This window comes from Hoplias malabaricus, chromosome 14 (assembly GCF_029633855.1).
Source record: "Hoplias malabaricus isolate fHopMal1 chromosome 14, fHopMal1.hap1, whole genome shotgun sequence".
Lineage (NCBI taxonomy): Eukaryota > Metazoa > Chordata > Actinopteri > Characiformes > Erythrinidae > Hoplias > Hoplias malabaricus.
In genome coordinates, this window is record NC_089813.1 from 3,221,538 (window position 1) to 3,246,537 (window position 25,000).

At 45.9% G+C, this 25,000-nt stretch overlaps 4 protein-coding genes across 5 annotated transcripts in view; 1 reads left to right on the forward strand and 3 right to left on the reverse strand.

Annotated features, from left to right (window-relative positions):
* Positions 1-4,666, reverse strand: part of LOC136666229 (chromaffin granule amine transporter) — a 7,576-nt gene extending 2,910 nt beyond the window's left edge. Inside the window, exons 1-3 of the mRNA XM_066644313.1 lie at positions 4,553-4,666; positions 1,452-1,581; positions 3-44 (exon numbers count right to left, since the gene is read on the reverse strand). Coding sequence (XP_066500410.1) covers positions 3-44; positions 1,452-1,566 — 157 coding nt within the window. The 5' untranslated portion in view covers positions 1,567-1,581; positions 4,553-4,666. The remainder of the gene's footprint in view (positions 1-2; positions 45-1,451; positions 1,582-4,552) is intronic.
* A 5,203-nt stretch (positions 4,667-9,869) lies between these two features.
* On the forward strand, positions 9,870-11,722 carry LOC136666230 (dickkopf-related protein 4-like). Its single transcript, XM_066644314.1, has 4 exons — positions 9,870-9,995; positions 10,470-10,571; positions 10,686-10,770; positions 11,493-11,722. Exons 1-4 carry the CDS (start codon positions 9,894-9,896, stop codon positions 11,720-11,722), a joined length of 519 nt encoding a protein of 172 aa, XP_066500411.1. The 5' UTR covers positions 9,870-9,893.
* A 2,711-nt stretch (positions 11,723-14,433) lies between these two features.
* On the reverse strand, positions 14,434-18,332 carry ppiaa (peptidylprolyl isomerase Aa (cyclophilin A)). Its single transcript, XM_066643976.1, has 5 exons — positions 18,157-18,332; positions 15,618-15,648; positions 15,420-15,508; positions 14,970-15,142; positions 14,434-14,824 (listed from the first exon to the last, which is right to left on the reverse strand). The coding sequence occupies exons 1-5, from the start codon at positions 18,223-18,225 to the stop codon at positions 14,692-14,694; spliced, it is 495 nt and encodes a 164-aa protein (XP_066500073.1). The 5' UTR covers positions 18,226-18,332; the 3' UTR covers positions 14,434-14,691.
* Positions 18,333-21,338: 3,006 nt separating this feature from the next.
* The window catches only part of ogdha (oxoglutarate dehydrogenase a), a 33,810-nt gene continuing 30,148 nt past the window's right edge, over positions 21,339-25,000 (reverse strand). For both annotated transcript variants that reach the window (XM_066643956.1, XM_066643957.1), the window contains exons 19-23: positions 24,938-25,000; positions 24,639-24,711; positions 24,240-24,403; positions 24,000-24,154; positions 21,339-22,865 (exon numbers count right to left, since the gene is read on the reverse strand). The exon at positions 24,938-25,000 is cut by the window's right edge and continues 63 nt beyond it. In XM_066643956.1, the coding sequence (XP_066500053.1) occupies positions 22,745-22,865; positions 24,000-24,154; positions 24,240-24,403; positions 24,639-24,711; positions 24,938-25,000 (576 nt within the window). In that variant the 3' untranslated portion in view covers positions 21,339-22,744. The remainder of the gene's footprint in view (positions 22,866-23,999; positions 24,155-24,239; positions 24,404-24,638; positions 24,712-24,937) is intronic.

Below are 25,000 nucleotides of genomic sequence, written 5' to 3' on the forward strand. Positions count from 1 at the left end.
ACTCTGGTGCTCCATAGCGTACAGGAATGTAGGGATGATGGGAACTGGAGGGAGAGAGAGAGAGAGAGAGGGAGAGAGAGAGAGAGAGAGAGAGAGAGAGAGAGAGAGGGAGATGAGAGAGAGAGAGAGAGAGAGGGAGAGAGAGAGAGTGAAAGAGAGCGAGAGAGAGAGAGAGAGAGAGAGAGTGAAAGAGAGAGAGAGAGTGAAAGAGAGGAGAGAGAGAGTGAAAGAGAGAGAGAGAGAGAGAGAGAGGGAGAGAGAGAGAGAGAGAGAGAGAGAGAGAGAGAGTGAAAGAGAGAGAGAGTTAAAGAGAAGAGAGAGAGAGAGAGAGAGAGAGTGAGAGACAGAGAGGGAGCGAGAGAGAGAGAGAGAGAGAGAGAGAGAGGAGAGAGTGAAGAGAGGGAGAGAGTGAAAGAGAGAGAGAGTTAAGAGAGAGAGAGAGAGAGAGTGAGAAGAGAGGGAGAGAGAGAGAGAGAGAGAGAGAGAGAGGGAGAGAGAGAGAGTGAGAGAGAGGGAGGAGAGAGAGAGGAGAGGGAGAGGGAGAGGGAGAGAGAGGGAGAGCACTACATTCAGTTCAGATACGTCAATAAACAGACAGCCAATCTAGACTAGCATTGAGTGTGATGGGGAGGGTGTGGGACATGTGGTCCTGTAGATGTGTGTGTGTGTGTGTGTGTGTGTGTGTGTGTGTGTGTGTGTGTGTGTGTGTTCATGTATTTGCTGCTGAAAGCCCATGATGTTGTGTGTTGTGCATGGCCCCGCCAGCCTCTTGTAGCCTGTGTGTGTTCATGGGTGTGGACAGAAATCTGCTTACACAGTCACATTGTGGGGACTTGCCTTCCTTATGGGACCTAAATTGTGTCTTTAAATATATATCATGTGTGTGTGTGTGTGTATGTGTGTGTACGAGGTCAGGACATGAGCGGGAGGTAAATGCCGTGGTCAGTTGTAGCGTGAGGGCAGTTCCCTGAGTTTAATGTTGTCCTCATCATTGAGACACAAGCCTCCTTCAGTCTTTATTCAGAGGGAAAACGGTTTAAACATTTATTCTCATTCGTTCATTGTCTGTAAACTCTTAACCCTCTCCTGGTCGCGGGTGTTTGAAACAGATTACTTCAAAATTACACACAGCGCGGTGCCAAGGTCTAAAATCACGGCTAATTTTTAAATTACAAACCAAACCAGCCATTTGACATGGTGGTAATTATTATAATCTTCTATGAGATATTCCGTCTGCATCAGGAAATGGAGAGGAAGCGTTTCCAACTGGATTCTCACAACGAGCAAAAGATAAAGAAAAATGAGATCATTAACAACCAGAGTCTCAACAAAACTGTTCTGATTTAAAAGAAAAAGGCTTTTAAAATCACACAAAGCTTTCAACTTTGAAAATCAGCTGTGTGGTGTGTGTGTGTGTGTGGGTGTGTGTGTGTGTGTGTGTGTGGACTCACCCACGACGGTCAGTAACATGTTGTCCAAAAGCAGAGCCACACACACCACGATGAGCACGAGGCGAGGAGAGCCCCTGCTCAACCCGATCCACTCCACAGGGTTAAACGCGGCCATGTCCAGAAGTGATCACTGCACAAACACACACACACGTTTAGTAAAATCTAAAATAAGTGAAGCACGAGTCAACTTTTGAACTGCAAAATCATCATTATTCAACATCTGCAGCAGACAGACACACACACACACAGTGCGTGGGAGTAAACCGGAGCACCCGAGGAAACCCACGCAGGCACAGGGAGAACACACCACACTCCTCACAGACAGTCACCTGGAGGAAACCCACACAGACACAGGGGAGAACACACCACACTCCTCACAGACAGTCACCTGGAGGAAACCCACGCAGACACAGAGAGAACACACCACACTCCTCACAGGACAGTCACCTGGAGGAAACCCACGCAGAAACAGGGAGAACACACCACACTCCTCACAGACAGTCACCTGGAGGAAACCCACGCAGAAACAGGGAGAACACACCACACTCCTCACAGACAGTCACCCGGAGGAAACCACGCAGGCACAGGGAGAACACACCACACTCCTCACAGACAGTCACCTGGAGAAACCCACACAGACACAGGGAGAACACACCACACTCCTCACAGACAGTCACCTGGAGGAAACCCACGCAGACACAGAGAGAACACACCACACTCCTCACAGACAGTCACCTGGAGGAAACCCACGCAGAAACAGGGAGAACACACCACACTCCTCACAGACAGTCACCTGGAGGAAACCCACGCAGAAACAGGGAGAACACACCACACTCCTCACAGACAGTCACCCGGAGGAAACCCACGCAGACACAGGGAGAACACACCACACTCCTCACAGACAGTCACCCGGAGGAAACCACGCAGACACAGGGAGAACACACCACACTCCTCACAGACAGTCACCCGGAGAAAACCCACGCAGACACAGGGAGAACACACCACGCTCCTCACAGACAGTCACCCGGAGGAAACCCACGCAGACACAGAGAGAACACAGCCACAGCTCCTCACAGACAGTCACCCGGAGGAAACCCACGCAGACACAGGGAGAACACACCACACTCCTCACAGACAGTCACCCGGAGGAAACCCACGCAGACACAGGGAGAACACACCACACTCCTCACAGACAGTCACCTGGAGGAAACCCACACAGAAACAGGGAGAACACACCACACTCCTCACAGACAGTCACCCGGAGGAAACCCACGCAGAAACAGGGAGAACACACCACACTCTTCACAGACAGTCACCTGGAGGAAACCCACACAGAAACAGGGAGAACACACCACACTCCTCACAGACAGTCACCTGGAGGAAACCCACGCAGACACAGGGAGAACACACCACACTCCTCACAGACAGTCACCCGGAGGAAACCACGCAGACACAGGAGAACACACCACACTCCTCACAGACAGTCACCTGGAGGAAACCCACACAGAAACAGGGAGAACACACCACACTCCTCACAGACAGTCACCCGGAGGAAACCCACGCAGACACAGAGAGAACACACCACACTCCTCACAGACAGTCACCCGGAGGAAACCCACGCAGACACAGGGAGAACACACCACACTCCTCACAGACAGTCACCCGGATCGGGATTCGAACTCACAACCTCCAGGTCCTGACTGAGACACTAACCTGCTGCGCCACCATGCCGCCCTCACCACACATTTAGTAAAATCTAAAAAACATGAAACTCGAGCCAACTGTTGAACTGCTAAATCATCATTATTCAACTTCCGCAGCAGATGCACATACACACACACAAACACAAACAAATACACACACACACAGACACATAACACACACACACACACATGACACACACACAAACATAACACACACACACCACACACACACACACACGTAACACACACACACACACATAACACACACACACACACAGACACAACACACATACACACAAACACAAACACACACACACACACACATAACACACACACAAACACAAACACACACAAACAGACACACACACACACACACATAACACACACACAAACACAAACAAACAGACACATAACACACACACACACACACACACGACACACACACAAAACATAACACACACACAAACACAAACACACACACACATAACACACACACACACACACATAACACACACACACAAACACAAACACACACACACACAAAGGCAGAGAGATAAATGGTCTCTAATTTCTCTAATCAACGCTCATTTGCTGAGAAATTATGGAAGAAGCACAGTGTCAACATCAATTAAGTTCCAATTCATCCGTCGCTGCTTCAGCAAACACACGTCCCACACACTTCTCTCCACAAAGACCCAGTGCTTAGGGAGGTTCATTAGCTCTCTGCTAAAAAAAAGACCATTATCTTTAGCATTTAAACCTGGTGCCTTTGGTTCTCAGTGGAAAGTGGGCGAACGGTTACCAATGAGGTCACCCTTCAGTTCTGTTCAGAACCGGTAGCTATCAGCCATTAGGCACCACCTGTTAGAAACAGATCCACTGTGATATCAGCCCCTGAGGAAAACTCAGACCCGCTTCACTGACAACTGGACCCCAGCAGAACCGAGAAACAGGGGTCAGATCCCCTCCACGAACAACACTTTCACATTACACTTTCTTCTCATTCCAATATCTACTTTCTATAGATAGTTTTTAATTTAACGTTTGCAGATAACTACAAAACAACGTGGAACCAGGAGGAAACAAGCACTGATTTAGAGTCAGCTTCAGACGTCCTGCGTCAGACCTGTTTTAAACCGACATCCTGTACATCAACACTTTATTCTAGACCCAGAGTCACACACTTCACTCAACAGAAATGTAACGAGACTGAATCAGTACCTTTACCTCATTAACTATAATCATACACAAGGTAAGATCAATAAAACGTCACACAGCCCCCCCCCCCCCCCCCACCCTCAGGACAGTCACACAGCGTCTATAACAATAGCTTGAATAATATATATATATTTATTTATATATGAACTGTAATCTGTAAATGGTCTAAACTGGTCTTACCTCCACTCGCATGGTCTTGCTCTGTGTGTGTGTGTGTGTGTGTGTGTACAGGGCAGGTGTGCAGTGTGTGTGTGTGTGTGTGTGTGTGTGTACACGGCAGGTGTGCAGTGTGTGTGTGTGTGTGTGTGTGTGTGTGTGCCAGTGGGCGGTGGGCAGTCACTAGTGGGCCTCTATATGTGTGCTCTGTTCCGAGTGGGAGGTGTTTTATCAACTATCCTCAGTTTGAAAAAGTCTCTGTAAATGGAAAGCCCTTAATAAATAGAACACCCCCCTCATCCCTCTACAGTCCACACACACATGCAGAGAGAGAGAGAGAGAGAGAGAGAGGGAGAGAGAGAGAGGGAGAGAGAGGGAGAGAGAGAGAGAGAGAGAGAGAGAGAGAGGGAGAGAGAGAGAGAGAGAGGAGAGAGGGAGAGAGAGAGAGGAGAGAGAGGGAGAGAGAGAGAGAGAGAGAGAGAGAGAGGGAGAGAGAGAGAGAGAGAGAGAGAGAGAGAGAGAGAGGACAGAGAGAGAGAGAGAGAGAGAGAGAGGGAGAGGGAGAGAGAGGGAGAGAGAGAGAGAGAGAGAGAGAGAGGGAGAGAGAGAGAGAGAGAGAGAGAGAGAGAGAGAGGACAGAGAGAGAGAGAGAGGAGAGAGAGAGAGAGAGAGGGACAGAGAGAGAGAGAGAGAGAGAGAGAGAGAGAGAGAGAGAGAGAGAGAGAGAGAGAGATACTGCGTCAGAGGGAGAGTAATTGTCAGCATCTGCTGCTCTTTATGAGCTCGGTGAATGACCTGAAGGCTTCTGCCGATCCAGTTTATCTTTAATATCACATTCACAATCAACATCTGCTTTGCAGAGAGCACTTTCTCTGTGTTATAGGAACTGTGTGATGTAGAAAACCACCCTTGCCTGTGGTACACTGAAATATAAAACAGAATCAGTGCAGGTGATGTTAGCTTACTATTTATTTCTAAGGTCTTAAAGAGTGTGTGAGTGAGTGTGTGTGTGTGTGTGTGTGTGTGTGTGTGTGTGTGTGTGTGTGTGTGTGTGTGTGTGAGTGAGTGTGTGTGTGAGTGAGTGTGTGAGTGAGTGAGTTTGTGTGTGAGTGAGTGAGTGAGTTTGTGTGTGTGTGAGTGAATAAATCAGTGAATGAGTGTGTGTTTGTGTGTGAGTGAGTGAATAAATCAGTGAATGAGTGAGTGTTTGTGTGTGAGTGAGTGAGTGAGTGAGTTTGTGTGAGTGAGGGTGAGTGAGTGAATGAGAGTGTGTGTGTGTTAGAGAGAGAGAGTAAATGAGAGGGTGAGTGAGTGAGTGAATGAGAGTGTGTGTGTGAGTGAGTGAGAGAGAGTAAATGAGAGGGTGAGTGAGTGAGTGAATGGAGTGTGTGTGTGTGTGTGTGTGTGTGTGTGTGAGAGAGAGAGAGAGAGAGAGAGAGAGTAAATGAGAGGGTGAGTGAGTGAATGAGAGTGTGTGTGTGAGTGAATGAGTGAGTGAGTGAGTTTGTGTGAGTGAGGGTGAGTGAGTGAATGAGAGAGTGTGTGTGTGTGTGTGTGTGTGTGTGAGAGTAAATGAAAGGGTGAGTGAATGAGAGTGTGTGAGTGTGTGAGTGAGTGAGTGAGTGAGTGAATAAATCAGTGAATGAGCGAGTGTTTGTGAGTGAGTTTGTGTGAGTGAGGGAATGAGAGTGTGTTTGTGTGTGTGTGTGTGTGTGTGTGTGAGTGAGAGTAAATGAGAGGGTGAGTGAGTGAGTGAATGAGAGTGTGTGAGTGAGTGAGTGAGTGAATAAATCAGTGAATGAGTGAGTGTTTGTGTGTGAGTGAGTGAGTTTGTGTGAGTGGGGGTGAGTGAGTGAATGAGATGGTGAGTGAGTGAATAAATCAGTGAGTGAGTGAATGGGAGTGTGTGTGTGTGTGAGGGTGAGTGAATGAATGAGTGAATGAGTGAGTGTTGTTGTTGAACGTTACGGAAACAAGACCTTAGTTAATGGTAAATGTAACGAACATCACGCCCCTGTGTTTACAGCAGACGTGAACTAACGAGGTGCAGTGAAAGGATCATTTCAGGTTCAATATCAATGTACAACACAATCATTTTTCAAATCTCTACCCACTTCAACGACTGAGAGGTCAGTAAACGTGTTTTTCCTCCGACAGCTTTAATGTGAAAGAAACCCGAAATGGATTAAATCGGATAAACTGCGTTTCAGGCCAAACTTTCATCTCCTGTGAGGAGCTTTTAGAGTTTAGCTTTTAAACTCTTCACAGGTCTGTTTCCTATCGATAAGTTTCTCTGGAAATGCACAGAAATCTTAGGGATTCCCATTAAAGCGTTAGAGTGGAGAGTGGTGTGGATGCTGTGGAGATCCAGGTTCACTTCCTCTTCGCATTTAACTAAATCCATTCAGCCTGGGACTGGAAGTGGAAAATGTGTTATGACTCAACAGCGTTCACCTTTAGCCTCTGCCATTTCAGTTGGTTAAAAAGCACACACACACACACACACACACACACACACACACACACAGACACACACACACACACACACCACACACACACACACACACATTTGTTCTAACAACCTGTATTTTAGATTGAGGCACCAAGTCATGGGCGATGACCAAACAGAAATGTCCACGATGTCTCTGATTTCTGAAAGAATAACAGATAACAAACAGATTTTGGCCCCCGTAACATGAGTGAATCTTGGTGTCCACACACACACACACACACACACACACACACACACACACACACATGCTGCTCTCTATCTGATGGAGGTTGGCTTTTTAAGCAATAGCCTCAGGCTCCCTCTGGATACTCTCTTCATCCATCACCTGCTCTTTATCTCTAACACACACACACACACACACAGGCAAGCTGTACAAACACACATCTATGTCCCAAACACATATGAATGCTTAAAGGGACGCTACGTAATATTTTTACCTTAACATTTTAGCTTCAAACTCATGTGTCATGCTTCACTGAGCTAACGTTGAGAATAGAGCCTCTGCTGTTGCTACTCTGGGCTCGGCACTGCAGAAACTGCGCTGTGTACCTTTAGGAGGAGGGGAGAGAAACAGCGTTGATTTCAGCACAGTTCTGTAAATATGAATAACACAAGAGCAACACCCAAATCTTACCTACTGTCCCTTTAAACACGGTGAAAATGAATGTCACTGTGAATGAAACTCTTGGAGGTACGTGTCTTTCTCACGGCGCTGATGTACACCACACAGGAGCTGGTGATGACCCCTGTGTCTTCGGGAGGGCAGCGGAAAGCTCTAAGATCTGCGTTAAGGCCTGAGCTGGGCCTGAGCTTTTACTCGCTCTTTAAAAACGGCCGGACGGAGCGCTCCTGTGACTGCGGTAAGTCTGTTAAGCCTCGCGTCTCTTTGAAGGAGCCCCGTTCTTGTCCTGTTTGAACAGGCACGTGTAAAAAAACACAAGTTTAATTGCAGTTAACCCCTGCAGGGCCGCGGGCCGGAAAGCCCAGCGCGGTTTAATACGTGTTTGATCAGGAACGTGATTCTCCAGCTGAAACTTCCGGCGAGGAACAATGATGCTTTTCATCTCGCCACAAAAATAATCTCATTCCCTCCAAAAAAAAGGAAGGGGGGGGGACACAGACAGCCTTTTTGTTTTCACACATCAAAAAAATGACATAAGACAAGCAGCGTAAGACGGGTTTTATCGTAATGTTACGTACATTTCTCTTCACTTCTGAAAAATACAGAAAACATTAAAAAAACAAGTAAACATTTAAACATTTAAAGAAGGCTTATAAATGGTTTATTAAATCTGTTTAATACATGGTTATTAATTAGGTTGTAAACGTTTTTAAAGGTCATCAATCATCATTTATAACACAGAGATAAAAAGGCAAACGTGGCCTTGTTCCCATCTCATTCTGAACGTGTCAGAACTCACTTTAGGACGTGAATTTAGTCGTTTTTACGTGGAAAGGTTCACTCCACATTATCATCGCTGTCTAAAAAGACGTTCTGTTGGACGTTGATTGGTTGAACCCTGGCTGTTGAAGGGTTAAAGTCATTAACTCTGATGATGTGCTGAAGCTGAGAGGGTGAAGAGGAAGTGGAAGTGGTCAGATCTCTGCATTCACAGTGGAGATGATGGGTGTTGACTTGATTTTTAATGCATTTACAACCTATATTTACACTCGTTAATAAACAGGTTGTAAACCGTTTATAAAGCTTTATAAACGTAGACTTGTTCTAAAGTTGTACCCAAACATCAAACATGACATACTCTTCATTAAACTGAGCTCTGTTTTCACAACACTGTTCGGAAAAATACATTTAAGTGTTAAAACCCTGCAAAAATCTATATTTACACAAGATTATGGTTATGATTATTATATTGTTATCACTTTATTGAACCACTTTCTTGTTAATTGTTCTGCTTTGGAAATATGTCCCTTACACACCATCACCTGTCTAAAACCTTTCTGTGTGTGTGTGCACCAGGTATATGTCACTTTGAGGGGACCTCAGTTAGTTTACACACATTGTTGGGACTTCCCTTCTGTGAGGGAGGGGGGGGGGGACAAGCCACAAACTGATCTGAACACAGTAACAATAACAGAACTGTAAGGAGAAGACCATTAAGGTCAGGGTCAGGGTACGTTCAGGGTTCAGTTAATGGTATGTGAGGTTGTGTCTGTGATGTCCCCACAATGCATGAAAACCAAAGTGTGTGTGTGTGTGTGTGTGTGTACAGGTGTAATTATGGGGGTAATTATCCATCTATTGAAGTACTCCCCTAAATAAAGTCCAAAAGGCCAGTGATGTGTGTGTGTGTGTGTGTGTGTGTGTGTGTGTGTGTGTGTGTGTGCAAGTGTAATTATGAGGGGTAATTATCCAGCTACTGAAGTGAGCCCTAAATAAGGTGCAAAAGGCCAGTGGTGGTATGTGTGTGTGTGTGTGTGTGTGTGTGTGTGTGTGTTTTCTGCCGTGTGTGAAAGGAGCAGTAATCTCTTCCTGTACAGGAAGCGCCTCACATCCGCTCCACTGATGCGGTTTACCTTTCAAACAGCTCCGGAGTTTTCATCATAAACACGGGTTAGAGGTGTGTGTGTGTGTGTGTGTGTGTGTTTGTGACGTGTGTGAGAGGATGAGGATGATGAAGAAGATGAAAATGATGATGGCATCTTTTCATCCAGCCCATGCGTGTAATTATCTCTTTAATACACAGGGAGCGTGTGTGTATATAAACAGCACGGGCTGCGTACAAGGGAACACATATCTGAGACATCACACACACACTCGTCTTTAACCTCATTCAGTCCAGTCCAGCGTAGAGTGTTGTGTGTGTGTGGGACTGTTCTAGTGGACGTTCAGCAATGTGGACACTTCTCTTCTCTCTGCTGTTAGCGCTGACCTCCGCTGTGAACTCTCTGGACTCCAACATCATTCGCTCGTCCAAAGAAATCACGGAGCCTCAGGTAAGAGCCTCAGCTTCGTTTGCGAACGCATCACACAGTCGCGGTGGCCGGGGTTGAGTGTGAGGAGCTGGAGTGATGGAGGGATGAGCTCGAGGACCTGACCCGGCTGTAGCTTTCATGGCCGAATGCCATCAAATCACCTGCTCGTTCGACATAACCTCAGAAGGGTGTTAATCAGGAGTCTGTTCTTTTGTGCCGCAGTAAAAGCTTCTTCTGGGAACTGGAACATTGCTGTGAGGTTTGATTGCGTGATGAAGTTCACCGTTAACAATAGAGAAGTAGCACTGCCTTGTCGTGATTCTAATCCCGATTCACAAGGACATTGTATTCTTCGTAATTGTTATTTTCACCAAAGTAATGGACAGTTCCCTCGTGTTCTGAGCTGAGCTCAAGCGTAAATAATGATTACGTTAATGAATTAAACAAACCCCGACTGTGATTCTCAGCGCGTTCTTCTGTGGTTGTTTGTTTCAGACGGAGCCCCCCTCTCAGAGGGACACAGTGGACGTGAGTGCGCATAACATCATGAGACCGAGGCAGGAGAGAAACGGAGGAGTGAGGTGCTCTGTGGACAAGGTGAGGGCTGACAAACGCAGTCAGGGGCTTCAACGGTGCTCAAAAATAACAGCTGAATCTCTCTGTACTTTGCTCATACACCTCCCTCCCTCCCCTCCTCCCTCTCTCCTCCAGGCAAATGAATGCAGAAGCCCTAATAAGAGACAGCGTCAAGGTGGGAAGGTCCGACCCTCACCAGTGGATGCAGGGAGAGGAAAAGGTAAAAGCTGTGTCCAACTTCTACTTCCTTGTTGCACTCTTAAATAAGTAGGTGCAAAATGTGGTGGGCAGTCACGGGTGGGCAGCCTTATCCACAAAGGGCCGGCGTGGCCGCTGGGTTTGAGCCCGTTCAGGTCAGAGCACACCTGATGTCACGCCTTGAATTAAAACAATGGGTCATGTGACCTCCTGGTTGTGGTTGTGGAACAAAACCAGCAGCAACGCCGGCCCTTAGCGGATAAGAGTGCCCCCCCCCTGCCATGGGAGAACCATTTTTGTTGAAGAAACGCGTGCATTAAGAACTTATTTAAAGGTAAAACCCATCACTCGGAACCAAAAGTAATTCTTCTATGGCATCGCTCAAAGAACCTTTTGTAGCATCGTTATTTTTGTACACTTCAAAGCAGGATCTGTGAGTTCACAGCCTTAAATCAGAGGTAAAACAGGAAAAGAGCTGCCTTCTGGCACAGCTCTAAACAGCACCCCCTTGTGGAGCAGCTCCTAAATGAGTGCTTGGGGCCATCTTGTGGTGTGTGTGAGTAACTGTGTGAGTGTGGTAGTGTCAGTGAGAGAGAGTCTGACTTTTAACCTTTATATTCACCAAATTAATGCTATGAAATGTGACTGTTATTAGATAGAGGTCTGTAATAGTTATTCACACCTCTTTACTTATGAATTAATTGTGTGTATTATGTTAATGTGGTTTGTTTTCTCTGTCTTCAGTTCCTGAGATGGGTGAGTGTGTGCGTTCCCGTGACTGCGAGGAGGGATTGTGCTGTGCTAAGTATTTAACCGGACTCCGGTGTCAGAGGATTCCTAAGAAAGGGGAGGTGTGTCTGCTCCGAGGACGCTCCAAAACCCGCCGGACCCTGGACCGCTGCGACTGTGCCCCAGGCCTCCACTGCCGCTCCACAGAACAAGGCCCCGTCGGACAGGGACTCTGCAACATTTAACCCCCCTTTTTTTAAGCCCCTTATATACCAGAGAGTATTGACATATCTACAAATTCAACCTGCCTTTAATATCAGCCAGACATCACCCAAGACGAGCTCACCACTGTTCTCACCATCGTTATTATTATTATTATTTGTTGTTGTTGATATTCTTATATTAACTCACTACACGTTTTTTTCCACACTTTCAAAGTCTCAGTTTGTTTCCACATTTTCTGCTTCACACAGTCAAAATAATCCAAAAGAGACTCTGTAGAGGACACCAGCAGCTTCTCGTTTGATTTGCAATTGTTATTCTTTTGTGTCTATTTCCTTTTCTCAGTAACAGCAAATATATAAATTTATATATTTTAACAGAAATAAATATGATAAAAATGTAGATTTTGAGTGGAGTTTTTTTAATGGTGGGATACTATTACAGGAATCTGCCCAGTAAACAAGGAACGTCCCTGGACGTTTTAAAATAGGTCTAAAATTAGTCTGTCCGTCAAGAACATATTTTAAACGTCAGTGGACGTCCAAAATCCATTTTAATAAATTAGTTATCAAGTGGTGACCAATCGATAACGTCAGTGGACGTCCAAAATACGTCTAATAGTCGTCTTTTCAATGTCTGTGTTTGGACGTCTTTTCAACTTTCATTTTCAACCTTAAGAGAACGTTGATTAGACGGCAGTCATTACGTTATTTCAACGTCGAATCAACGGCTAAATGTTTACTGGGTCTGCTTTAAGCTTTGTATAGACCCCATGTTATATTTCATTTCTTCATAATTAATATTTTAATAATTTAAATTCTCAAATTAATTGCCATGATCAGTTAAAAAGACGAGAAATGCGCTTTTATTTTGATATGCAGTCTGCCCTTTTATAAAATGGCATCCGCCACTAAGCACATTCCTCCATACGTTAATCTCTCTGCTGGCGGAAACTCTTATAAAGTAATGTTTAGAGGACAGGAAAAATAAATGCTCAGTGAATCAAAGACCTCTGCACAGTACGCCACGAACAAACACACGCTCAGGCAACAAACAAGTGCTGGAGAAAGACTGGGGATGTGTGAAATAGTCCACCAACACATCACTTCATTCCAGAATATGGAAAGTTCTAGAATGTCCTTCTCCTAAATACGTTAGACCTACCGTTGGTGGAGTCCACAGACGTCAAACCTCCGAATTTGGAGATGTACGCCTGTTTACAACTTTGGCTAAAGCAGAATACTGGGAGTTTAGCCATTTACCTCCACACACTTAGGACTTTTAATTTATAAATACTTATTATAATGAATACTACTGTATCACTCTACACCCTTATCAAACGTGTGAAACCGAATGTGCCTAAATATATTCATTATTTAAACCTTGCAATGGATTTTTTTAGCCTTGTTTGCCAGACGTTTCTATTTGTTCAGGAAGCAATTACATAGCAGTTAGTACAGCGACAATGATTAACATTAGAGCGCCGTCTAGTGGGGAAACTATAGGATTAACATTACAGTTAATAGAGCATTCTACTGGTGAGATAGGTTTTTCCATAGCGGCGAGTAGCCCTCTAGTGGTCATTTTCAGGCATTGCAGCATTTATTTCTCAGCAGTCTGCTAGTGACAAACTGAAGCACTTGATCTAGATTCAGCCTTTCGAAAGCCACGGATTTCACTCACATTCGTGTCAACGATGAAACAGACTTTATAGACAGGGCGGGCTCAAGTGTGGCACTTACGGACATTTTGAAGACCAAAGAATGGCTTTAATCCAAACCCCTCGCCAAAGGAGCAAATCAGGTGTGGGGCTTTTTAAGACAATTACTTTTACAAAATATAATTTAAATATCTGACAAGTGGAATAACATTAATCAGGGGCCAGTGACTTTAGGAAATGTCTTTCTCAAATATTAAACACATTCAAACAATTTAAACACCTTGACTCCACTATATACACACACACACACCCAGGACCGCAAAGATCTTGAACGCTTTAAATCGGTTTCAATCCATGGATTCAGCCACTCGTACAAGCTGTGTGTTTCTGCAAAGGTCTCAGCAGCACTCCCTGGGACTCAGCAACATTAAAAATTCACAACCATTTGTTTTCCTACTGGAGGACACACCCTTCAGACGCCTGACTAGAGACCACACCGGTCTAGGACCTCCTGCCTCTCTCACTGGGTTCAGCCTGGCTTCACAAGACCGAGAGTCACGTTAAATACACAGATCAGAGAATGGCCAACTCCACATTTAAAGAGATAATAAAACACCTCTCTTCCAGACATTGGTCGGATTACTCAACAGTAAGCCAGCGCTCATGGGTAATCTAGTGTTACTACACATTTACCAGCTGTCCTCTTGGACACTAATATTACACACAGACCAACAGCTGGGTTCGTAGACGCAGATTAAGCACAGCTCCGACTAGTTACACATTCCTTGAATTACAAACATCCCTCGCACTGGGGCCTCTCATTCACAGATATTGGTATAAAATTTATTAAACAAAATTACGTTTTACTTCCTAAAGAAACCGTGTTTGCTGAATTGAGCAGAACTTCTCTGCCTCACATCAGACGTCGACAGCTCCATGTTTGGGCCTGAGGTCTCGCAAACTACCTACACCCTGTTTGAGCTGCTTGCTGACAGCCTCAAGCCTGAATCTTCAACCCTCTTCACATTAAAAGGAACACTATTCAAGTTCAAAAATAATAAAAACAGGGCAAAGTTAGTTGTTCCCCTTTTTATTTTCAGATTTTGATACATAAACATTAAAGCACATGGGCTCCTAATTGCAAATGGAGAGAAGAGGGGTGGGGTGGGAAAAACAAATCTGATCAAAAAAGGCAACTCGTCAAAAGTGACAGACGGGTTTAAAGGACGGGCTAAAACCAGACAGGAATGTAGTTTGAGCCATGATTCGGGGGGAGGACTAAATCAGGGACTGGTGTAGACGAGGGTTTGGGTGGGGGGGGTTGGACGAGGTCTACAGCTGGCCACAGTTGGCAACCGTGATCTTGGCACTGGTTTTTCCGCTGTTGGAGCCATAGCTCTCCACCTTCTTGATAATATCCAAGCCCTCCACGACCTGGCCGAAGACCACGTGCTTTCCATCCAGCCTGAGAGAGAGAAGACAGTGCAGGTCAGTTTCATAGTCGAATGTGTTTAATCACCCATTTCAAGGAGCTAGGGCTACACAGACTGTCAGTGTCTTTTGGATTAACCACAATACTAGCATCCCCAGTGCAGGTGTGTTAAACTGACCAGCTGGTGAGAGCTGTGCAGATGAAGAACTGGGAGCCGTTGGTGTTGGGTCCAGCGTTGGCCATCGACAGGCAGCCTGCCCCTGTGTGTTTCAGGGTGAAGTTCTCATCCTCAAATTTGTGTCCATAGATTGATTTGCCACCGGTTCCATTGTGGTTGGTAAAGTCTCCTCCCTGAACATCCAAACAGGAGTTTAAACCACAAGAAACGTGACGAGGGCTGTTAACCAAAAGAACCACTAAAACTGTCCTGTAGTGTCGCTAAATTCACGTAGTTTAGAGAACCTCCTACAGCTTTAAGACAAGGCAGTTCAAGTTTAGACGTTTGAAACGCACAAGTGTTAAATTTCTCCAAATCACAGAATGAATAGGTAAGGTTTAAACTTGAAAATGGCATCTCTAGCCAGACTACGGTGTTTGTTTTATAATTTCATAACAGAATCTTAAATACCTGGCACATGAAGCCGGGAATGACACGGTGGAAGGTGGAGCCCTTGTAACCGAAGCCGGGCTGTCCTGTGCACAGCTGCCTGAAGTTCTCTGGAATCATTGAAAGGCCAAATATTCATTCTATAATTTTAAACTAAAGGTCACTTTTTAAATCTTGTAATCTCAGTAGAACTAAAATATTACTTTAAAACAAATTCACCTGCTGTTCTTGGGACAACATCAGCTCTCAGCTGTGGAGGGAGAAGAAAAAGCAAAAGATGTCAACACAGTTTAAAAAAAAAAAGAATGACAAAGCAGGGCCCATTGCATTTGGGCCAAACAAAGGGGAAGAGGGGAGGATTGTGGGGGTATGGGGGCACCAAGGGCATGGGAGGGGTCAAACACAGCAGCACAACAGAGCAAAGAGTCTGCTTCTGCTGCAGGAAACATGGTCAACTTCAGGCGAGAAACTGTTGGGTGGATGCATACATGTATTACAAAATGGAAAGTCTGTAGCTGGATGAGTGTAGTATAAAGTCACCAGAACAAAAACATGCTTAGACCAAAGACTTTCATTCTCAATCTAGCAAATTGACAGCACTATTGAACCCTTAATGAAACTCGGGACAACTTAAATAGCAAAATGTCTGAATGAATTAACTCCTTCAACCTCAAAATCACCTCTAGAACTAAGGCAGCTGACCATGTCCTTCATGTATTCCATTTTTTGGAATTGGAGTTCTATTTTGTAGCATGTGCTGCTGCCTATAAACCTAGATGTTTCACCATCCAAAAATAAACACCCAATGCCATAAATGCTGAGCATTTAGATATTTTAACTGCAGATATCCAGTCTGGCACCTTCAGTGAGTGAAAAGCATATATGGATAACCAGCTTTCTTGCGCCATAAACCCAAGGAATAAATCAGTTTGCAGGTGGGGCTTTCAACTTGTAGGCTAATAGCATAAAGTTGGGTGGAAATGTTAGCATTTGCATATTCAGAAAGCCAAGGCATTGTGATTTTATCACTGGAAATAACGTCTGACTAGATAACTGGGTTTAATCAGTGACAGAAGGCCATAAAGCTCAAGAAACATCAAAACCATACATTAGATAAGCGATTGGTTAGTTAATATAAGTAAATCTATTAAAAACCACTGTAAAAGTGTACAACATGCTCTCGCGCCTTGACAGTTAATTTCTCCGCAGCCCCTCCCCCACCCGTCGCCTCCGAACTTTCTAGAAGCCAACGGATTCTCACTCGCTTCTTTGGTCAAAAACCGGCTCTTTTAAACTGACAGCGGTAAAACTATGCGAAAATGACAACGTTTAGCTCAATTTAATTAGTTTGGCGTTTTATATATAGTTATAAAGCTATCGACTGCCGGTTCCCGCCCAGCAGGCCAACAAAGGAGAATAAAGAACCGGCACTGCGTACTTTACGTAGCAGCTGTTCTCCATTCAGTTTATTACATGATCTTGACATTCTTAAGTTACGCACACATTACGCCGCACTAAGGCCATTCACCAAAGCCTGTGTTTGAAGCTTCACTAACGTTTATTTTTCTACTTTCCAGGCGACAAACTTCGTTTTCATAAAACAGTCTTCAGCAGCTATAACAAAAAATAGTTTTTAAACCCCCTAATTACGAAAGGAAATGTTGGCCTATCGACTTTTTCCACATATCCACCTTAAAAACTCGTTCCACTTTATATAGCTTCGCTACCACTGGGATTTATAGGCTGTCAAAATAAAGCTGCCTCGTTCGGTTTTTCTTTCCACCTTAAAAATGGCGCAGAAACAGCCGCAACGTTTAAGGTGGAAATGCGGATAAGCCAACGTCTATTTCATTTCAGAGACCTGGAGCAGTTGCTTTATTGAATGCGAAAGGCGCCAAAAAGGAGTGGTTAGTGCAAAGTGTCAGTTGGAACGACAGAACCGCGGGCAAACGTCAGTATGAGCTTCAATCTAAAAAAATGAGCCTTGCGGCACTATTTAAGGTGGAGCCCGGATTAAAAAAAAAATAAAAAATAGTAATTGCAGTACGTTAAGGTGGAATGAGTAACGTGACGAAGGGAAGTTCAGCCCTCGTGGCCATAGACAGGAGTTAACGCTACAACACCGCGAATAAATACACAGAAAAACACAGGCAAATAATAAAAAAAAAACAAATATATGGATAAAAACTCAATTAACGTGGCGTCAACCGGTTTATTTCGCATTAACTTAATATCTCTTAAATACTGCTCAAAATGGCGTCCAACTCTGCAAACATGTGAGCACATTTCGTAATCACTCGGCTCTATCTAACAGGCTCTGAATGACTGAGATTGGTGCACTGGAAATCAAAGGGTTTCTATTAAAATCACTTAAAAGTCAATGAACTTAGAGGGCACAACGCTTTCTTCCAAAGGGTCCCGTTTATTGTGTGTGTTTTCCGGCTGTTTAAGAATGTAAGGGATGGGGGTGAATGCAAGAAGCTGCACTTAAACCCGGTGACTGCAGAGCTTGCTGAATTCTTAAAATTAATTTAAATTCTTGCACCGATTTGAACCAAGCCTTTAACTAAAGCAACTTTCCAAGTTCAAGATTAAACGGGCGGAATTAAGAGGAACAACGAGGTTCAACACTAGGCCAAAGACAATTAAACGTACATGCAGGGTGTGCACACACACACACACACACACACACACACGAATGGAAAATTACAGTCATTTCCTCATGTTCTCCGCAAAAAGAACACAAGCACAAACTCACCTCCATGATCACTCTGCCCACGGGGTTACCGTTCGCAGCGATGTCGAAGAAGACTTTAGGGTTGGCCATTGTTCCTTTATTTTTTTTGCAGTTGATTTGTTTAAATTATGTACAAGTTTCTAGAACCCTTTTATCTTGATGTGGTCTTGGAATGGAGGAGAGAAAGAAAGGCGCCTGCCGGCCCTTATAAGTACCACTCTGTGGGCGTTGCTACCGGAGCTCTCAGCCAATGAGAGCACGGAATCTCCTCGACTGACCTACGCGTTAGCCAATAGGATTACAGATCAGGGTTTAACGTCAGCGACCCAGCCTTAAGGAAACGCGGTTCTTGGGTCGGAAAGGACCAATGGCGCGAGGAGACGCCGAGTACTTTGAAGTTTATTTCAGATCGCGTGAAGCACCAAGTGCAACCAAGTTCTTAGACTGAACTTTGGAAGTGTAAAAAAAAAAAGACTCTAAACAATTATAATCGGCATCATTACTCTCACCTCAAGCCACTTCATTGGAGGACCGTCCCTGACGTATACAGTACGCATGCGACAAACATGAACTTGAACTTGATGAAATAATGGAAACCGTCATAAACGCAAGGTCTGTCCAAAAAGGGTAAAGACCAGGGGAAAAACCCACTAGACAACCCCTTAAGTTATCTGGCTAACTGAAAGATCCTGGTGTCACACCAGAACTCCTGTTAACCAGGGGTATTCCATAAATCCAGATTTCATTCATTGTATGTAACCCTTATCCAGTTCAGGGTGGCGGTGGGTCCGGAGCCTACCCGGAATCATTGGGCATAAGGCAGGAACACACCCTAGAGAGGGTGCCAGTCTTTCACAGGGCGACACAATCACACCTAAGGACACTTTTGAGTCACCAATCCACTTACTAACATGTTTTTGGACTGTGGGAGGAAACTGGAGCACCCGGAGGAAACCCACATGGACACAGGGAGAACACACCACACTCCTCACAGACAGTCACCCGGAGGAAACCCACATGGACACAGGGAGAACACACCACACTCCTCACAGTCACCTGGAGCGGGACTTGAACCCACAACCTCCAGGTCCCTGGAGCTCTGTAGCCAGATTTCAGCGATAACCAAATTAACTTCAGCCCTAATTGTGAGTCGTCCAATAGAAAAAGCCCTATTTCTCTCCTTCCACAGATTCCACAGTTCAGTGTGATGCTCATTTTACCACTTAAGAACCTTCTTCTAAGATGCTTTTGGAAAAACAGCCCTGGTGTTTTATGGAATAGCCCACGTATTCATGGAGTCCATTAGTTCTCACACTCCTCACAGACAGTCACCCGGAGGAAACCCACGCAGACACAGGGAGAACACACCACACTCCTCACAGACAGTCACCCGGAGGAAACCCACGCAGACACAGGGAGAACACACCACACTCCTCACAGACAGTCACCCGGAGGAAACCCACGCAGACACAGGGAGAACACACCACACTCCTCACAGACAGTCACCCGGAGGAAACCCACGCGGACACAGGGAGAACACACCACACTCCTCACAGACAGTCACCCAGAGGAAACCCACGCAGACACAGGGAGAACACACCACACTCCTCACAGACAGTCACCCGGAGGAAACCCACGCGGACACAGGGAGAACACACCACACTCCTCACAGTCACCCACCCAGAGGAAACCCACGCAGACACAGGGAGAACACACCACACTCCTCACAGACAGTCACCCGGAGGAAACCCACGCAGACACGTAGAGAACACAACAAACTCCTCACAGTCACCCGGAGGAAACCCACGCAGACACAGAGAGAACGCACCACACTCCTCACAGACAGTCACCCGGAGGAAACCCACACAGACACAGAGAGAACACACCACAATCCTCACAGACAGTCACCCGGAGGAAACCCACGCAGACACAGGGAGAACACACCACACTCCTCACAGACAGTCACCTGGAGGAAACCCACCCAGACACAATGAGAACACACCACAATCCTCACAGACAGTCACCCGGAGGAAACCCACGCGGACACAGGGAGAACACACCACACTCCTCACAGACAGTCACCTGGAGGAAACCCACGCAGACACAGAGAGAACACACCACACTCCTCACAGACAGTCACCCGGAGGAAACCCACGCAGACACAGGGAGAACACACCACACTCCTCACAGACAGTCACCCGGAGGAAACCCACGCAGACACAATGAGAACACACCACAATCCTCACAGACAGTCACCCGGAGGAAACCCACGCGGACACAGGGAGAACACACCACACTCCTCACAGACAGTCACCCGGAGGAAACCCACGCGGACACAGGGAGAACACACCACACTCCTCACAGACAGTCACCCGGAGGAAACCCTGGCAGACACAGGGAGAACACACCACACTCCTCACAGACAGTCACCTGGAGGAAACCCACGCGGACACAGGGAGAACACACCACACTCCTCATAGACAGTCACCTGGAGGAAACCCACGCGGACACAGGGAGAACACACCACACTCCTCACAGTCACCCGGAGGAAACCCACGCAGACACAGGGAGAACACACCACACTCCTCACAGACAGTCACCTGGAGGAAACCTACGCAGACACAGAGAGAACACACCACACTCCTCAGACAGTCACCCGGAGGAAACCCACACAGACACAGGGAGAACACACCACACTCCTCACAGTCACCTGGAGGAAACCCACGCGGACACAGGGAGAACACACCACACTCCTCACAGACAGTCACCCGGAGGAAACCCACGCAGACACAGGGAGAACACACCACACTCCTCACAGACAGTCACCTGGAGGAAACCCACGCAGACACAGGGAGAACACACCACACTCCTCACAGACAGTCACCTGGAGGAAACCCACGCGGACACATGGAGAACACACCACACTCCTCACAGACAGTCACCCGGAGCGGGAATCAAACCCACAACCTCCAGGCCCCTGGAGCTGTGTGACTGCGACACCTACCTGCTGCGCCACCGTGCCGCCCCTGAACTGTACACATCCACAATAAATATATTTAATGCACGGTTTAGAAAGGTGATCAATTTTTTATTTTGCGCTTATTCTTTACCACCCCATTTCCCACAGCCTTCATAAGCAGTGTGTACTGTTCATTCACTCATTCATCAATGAAATTCCCAAAGCTTTGAGAAGATAATGTGTTTATTGAATGAAGATAAACAAGGACAGGATTTCTCAATTCCCTAAAACAAAAAATAAATAAAATCATCCATTTTCTCTACGAGAGAGAGAGAGAGAGAGACAAGCAAAAGATGCGACATCCTGCATTTTATTTCGTTGAGCAATCCTACACCAACAGGATTCACTTTGAGCTCAGTCTCACTGTTCTGTGAACAGCGTTCGTTCTCACAATCAGAGCAGACGCGTGGTTGTTTTTGGCACATGGGGCGGCGGAAGAAAACCCTAAGAAATGAAGTTTAAAACGGGGATGGGGTGGGATGCGGGGCAGGGGCTTAGTGTGTGCGCTTACGAACAAACGAGGCAGCTCTCTTATCTTCCGCTCTCACTTTCTTATTTCATACTTGTTTTAGCAGAATTCACAAGCCTCTCTTTTTGTGCGGACATGTTCATATAAATACAATTGTACAACTAAAACCACCTCTTCTGAAAACCTTTTTGTTTTTTGGCGAGAAAACAGTGCAAAGACACAAGGAAATGTGTCGGAAATTTGTTTTTTTCGTTTCCATCTGCTGTACAAATGTCTCCCAGGAATGAGATCCCGAGTGTCATCGAGCTAAAACCTGTGTGTGCTGAAAACACAGGCCAATCTGCCAACTACCTGGATGTGATTGAGAACAGTTGAAGCAAAGATAAAGATAAAATCGGCAAAGGAAAAAAAAACAATAGAGAATATTTAAAGCCTTTAAAAAAAACTTGGATATCACCATCTCAGTTAACATTAGGTCAGCAATAAAAAGATTAGCCTGCTGTGTGGATGGATCTGTAAGCTCTAAAAACGTGCTCTACGCCACTGCACAGGTGAACCATCTGCTACAATATACGTGTGACCGACTTTAGCCTCGTGTTTCGACCGGACGCAGCGACGCGAGGCCAAGAGGAAACCTTCAGCCTTTACTCCGAGAGAGCTCTACAGTATGAAGTAGATATTCTCTACTCAGCGCTAAGGTTTTCACGTTTAACTGTGCTCTGCTTTGGTTTCCCCTCTGTGTCTTATTGGTATTAACCGTTTACTGTAGTTTGTGCGTACGGTAGGGTTGGCTTATTGACAGAGGAACCAAAACGAAATGGGGTCTGACAGCAGATCAACGTCGGGGAGTCCGCGGAGGTAAGGAGCGAGAGTGAGTGCTGAGGACGGAAAGAGCGCTTCTTTTGCTTTTGGAGAACTATGTGGAGAACTAACCTTTTGTTCCTAGGGCTGAAGTCGGAGAGTGTGTGTGTTTGTGTGTGTGTGTGTGACAGATCAAAGAGGGTGTAGGTTTGAGAGGAAGTGACGTGGACAGGGCTGATGAGGCGCAGTAAGGGTCTGATGATGGAACGGGAGAACGGAAGGTTTTCTAGGGTTTGGTTTTGTCGTCTGTGAGAGGGAAGTTAGACGCGGTCTTTGAAGGCGTCGAAGTTGAAGGCAGTGTCCAGAAAACGCTTCAGCTCCAGCAGGTGGGTGTTTTTGCTTCCGGTGGCGGGAGCTGCAGCAGGTTCACGACCAGCGTACCTACACACACACACATTTTTTACATTTACATTTATGCATTTGGCAAACGCTTTTATCCAAAGCGACTTACAAAAGAGGATCTAACATTCGAACTACAGCACGATTTATACAACGTATCTTTCATTGAGTGCAGTATGACAGGAAGTAATAAGTGCATTAAAGAAAGACATTCAGTGCAAAAGATACTCTCGGAAGAGCTGGGTTTTCAATGATTTCTTGAATGCGGAGAGGGTTTCTGTTGCTCTGATGGTGCTTGGAAGCTCGTTCCACCAGCGTGGTACCAGAGATGAGAATAGCCTCGACTGACCTGTACGGGGGGTTGGTCGTGTTAGTGTTAGTTGGCGCTCCTTTGAGGAACGGAGAGGGCGGGCGCTAACGTATGGTTTTAAGAGTCTATTGAGGAAGATGGGAGCAGAGCCAGCAGAGCCAGTACTCTGAAGGCCATCATTATTGATTTAAATTTGATGCGAGCAGCTAAGGGTAGCCAATGCAGCTCAACTAATAGGGGCGTGACATGTGCTCTTTTTGGTTGGTTGAAGACCAGGCGTGCTGCAGCATTCTGGATCATCTGTAGCGGTCTCACAGCACAGGCCGGAAGACCTGTCAGGAGTGCGTTGCAATAGTCTAGACGGGAGATTACTAACGTCTGAACGAGGAGCTGTGTTTTATGTTGAGTTAGGTACGGCCTAATCTTCCTTATGTTGAATAGGGAGAAGCGGCACGATCGAGCTCCAGCGGTCATTTTTGAGCATATTACAGTGTATTCACACATAAAACGTCTAAAACCAAAAGGTAGGAAGCAAGGGTGGCTCCGTCCAGGGCCCAGAAGTCCAAAAGTGTTCAAAGACATGCTCGTTGACCCTTTCCTCTGAAATTAAGGTTCTGAACATACAGTTTCTACACCTTTTTCAGGCTAGCTGACGGAACATGTTTGTGAGGACTTGATGGCGTTCAGCTACTGATGTCAGATGATTAGATCTGGATCACAAACACCACTCAAACTCATCCTGAACGCACCGAGTGGAGCCCTATCAGTGCAGAGACCACAGGTCCACCGCTCTGCACCCAGTGTAGCCTCCTGTGGTGTTGGGCGAAGCTAATCTCAGTTTATTTCATGCTTTTCTATGTACTTACCAAACAGGCTTTGCACGGTCGATGGTTGTGCGCATACGGGGCTTCACATAGTCGTAGTAGCCCTGATTTTTATGCTCCTCTTGGCACCACACCAGGTCAGCGTTGGGGTATTTCTCCGTCTCTGCCTTGACCAGGTCAAAGGGGAACGGAGAGAGCTGGGGAGAGACAGTCCTAGGTCAGATATTTCTGTGGTGTATTACATCGAAACAAGAGAACAGTCTTCTGTTGTGCGTGCAGCACCTGCTCGATGCGAGCGATGGCCACGGTGTTCTCCATATTTCGGGTTTTGCGCTCACGCGTGAGCTCGTAGTAAACTTTCCCCGTGCAGAAGATCAGGCGCTTCACCTCCGCTGGATTCTGAGCTGCCGTTCCTTCCTCCACGATCACGCGCTGGAAATGAGTGCCTACAAACACACACAGGAGCAAAAAAACAGAGTGTAATGTTTGCTGACAAGTTGTGCTTTGGTGTTCTCAGTCAAATCAGGTTTTGTTGATGTTCTAAGTGGAAAAAAAGCTAATTTAAATACGGCATTTCATGATCAACACTTATTTATTTATTGCTTAGAGTATCAAAGTGGAAATCTGTATATTTAATGTACTATAACGTTCACAATGGAGCTTTATTACAAAGTCCCTGACCTGGCAGCATCAGGTCAAAGCTGGACTTGGCCTCTGGGTGGCGCAGTAACGATTTGGGAGTGAAAACGATCAGCTGAAACATTGAATAAAGAAAAAGGCAGTGAGCAGAACTCTGTTTGTGGTTTGTTTGGGAACAGACCTTTTCCACACATCCACAACAAAACAAGCAGAAAACATCCTGTTAATGAAAGTCAACGTGGACAGGTTCCGTTGGTCATGACGTTTTCACACAAGGTAAAGAGCAGCTGTCAGTTTTAAACACAGACGCAGGGTCGCGTCGGGTTTCAGGGTAAACTCACAGGCTTCCTGAAGGGCTGCAGGATCTGCCTCCTCAGGACGTGGAAGTAGTTTGCAGGACTGGA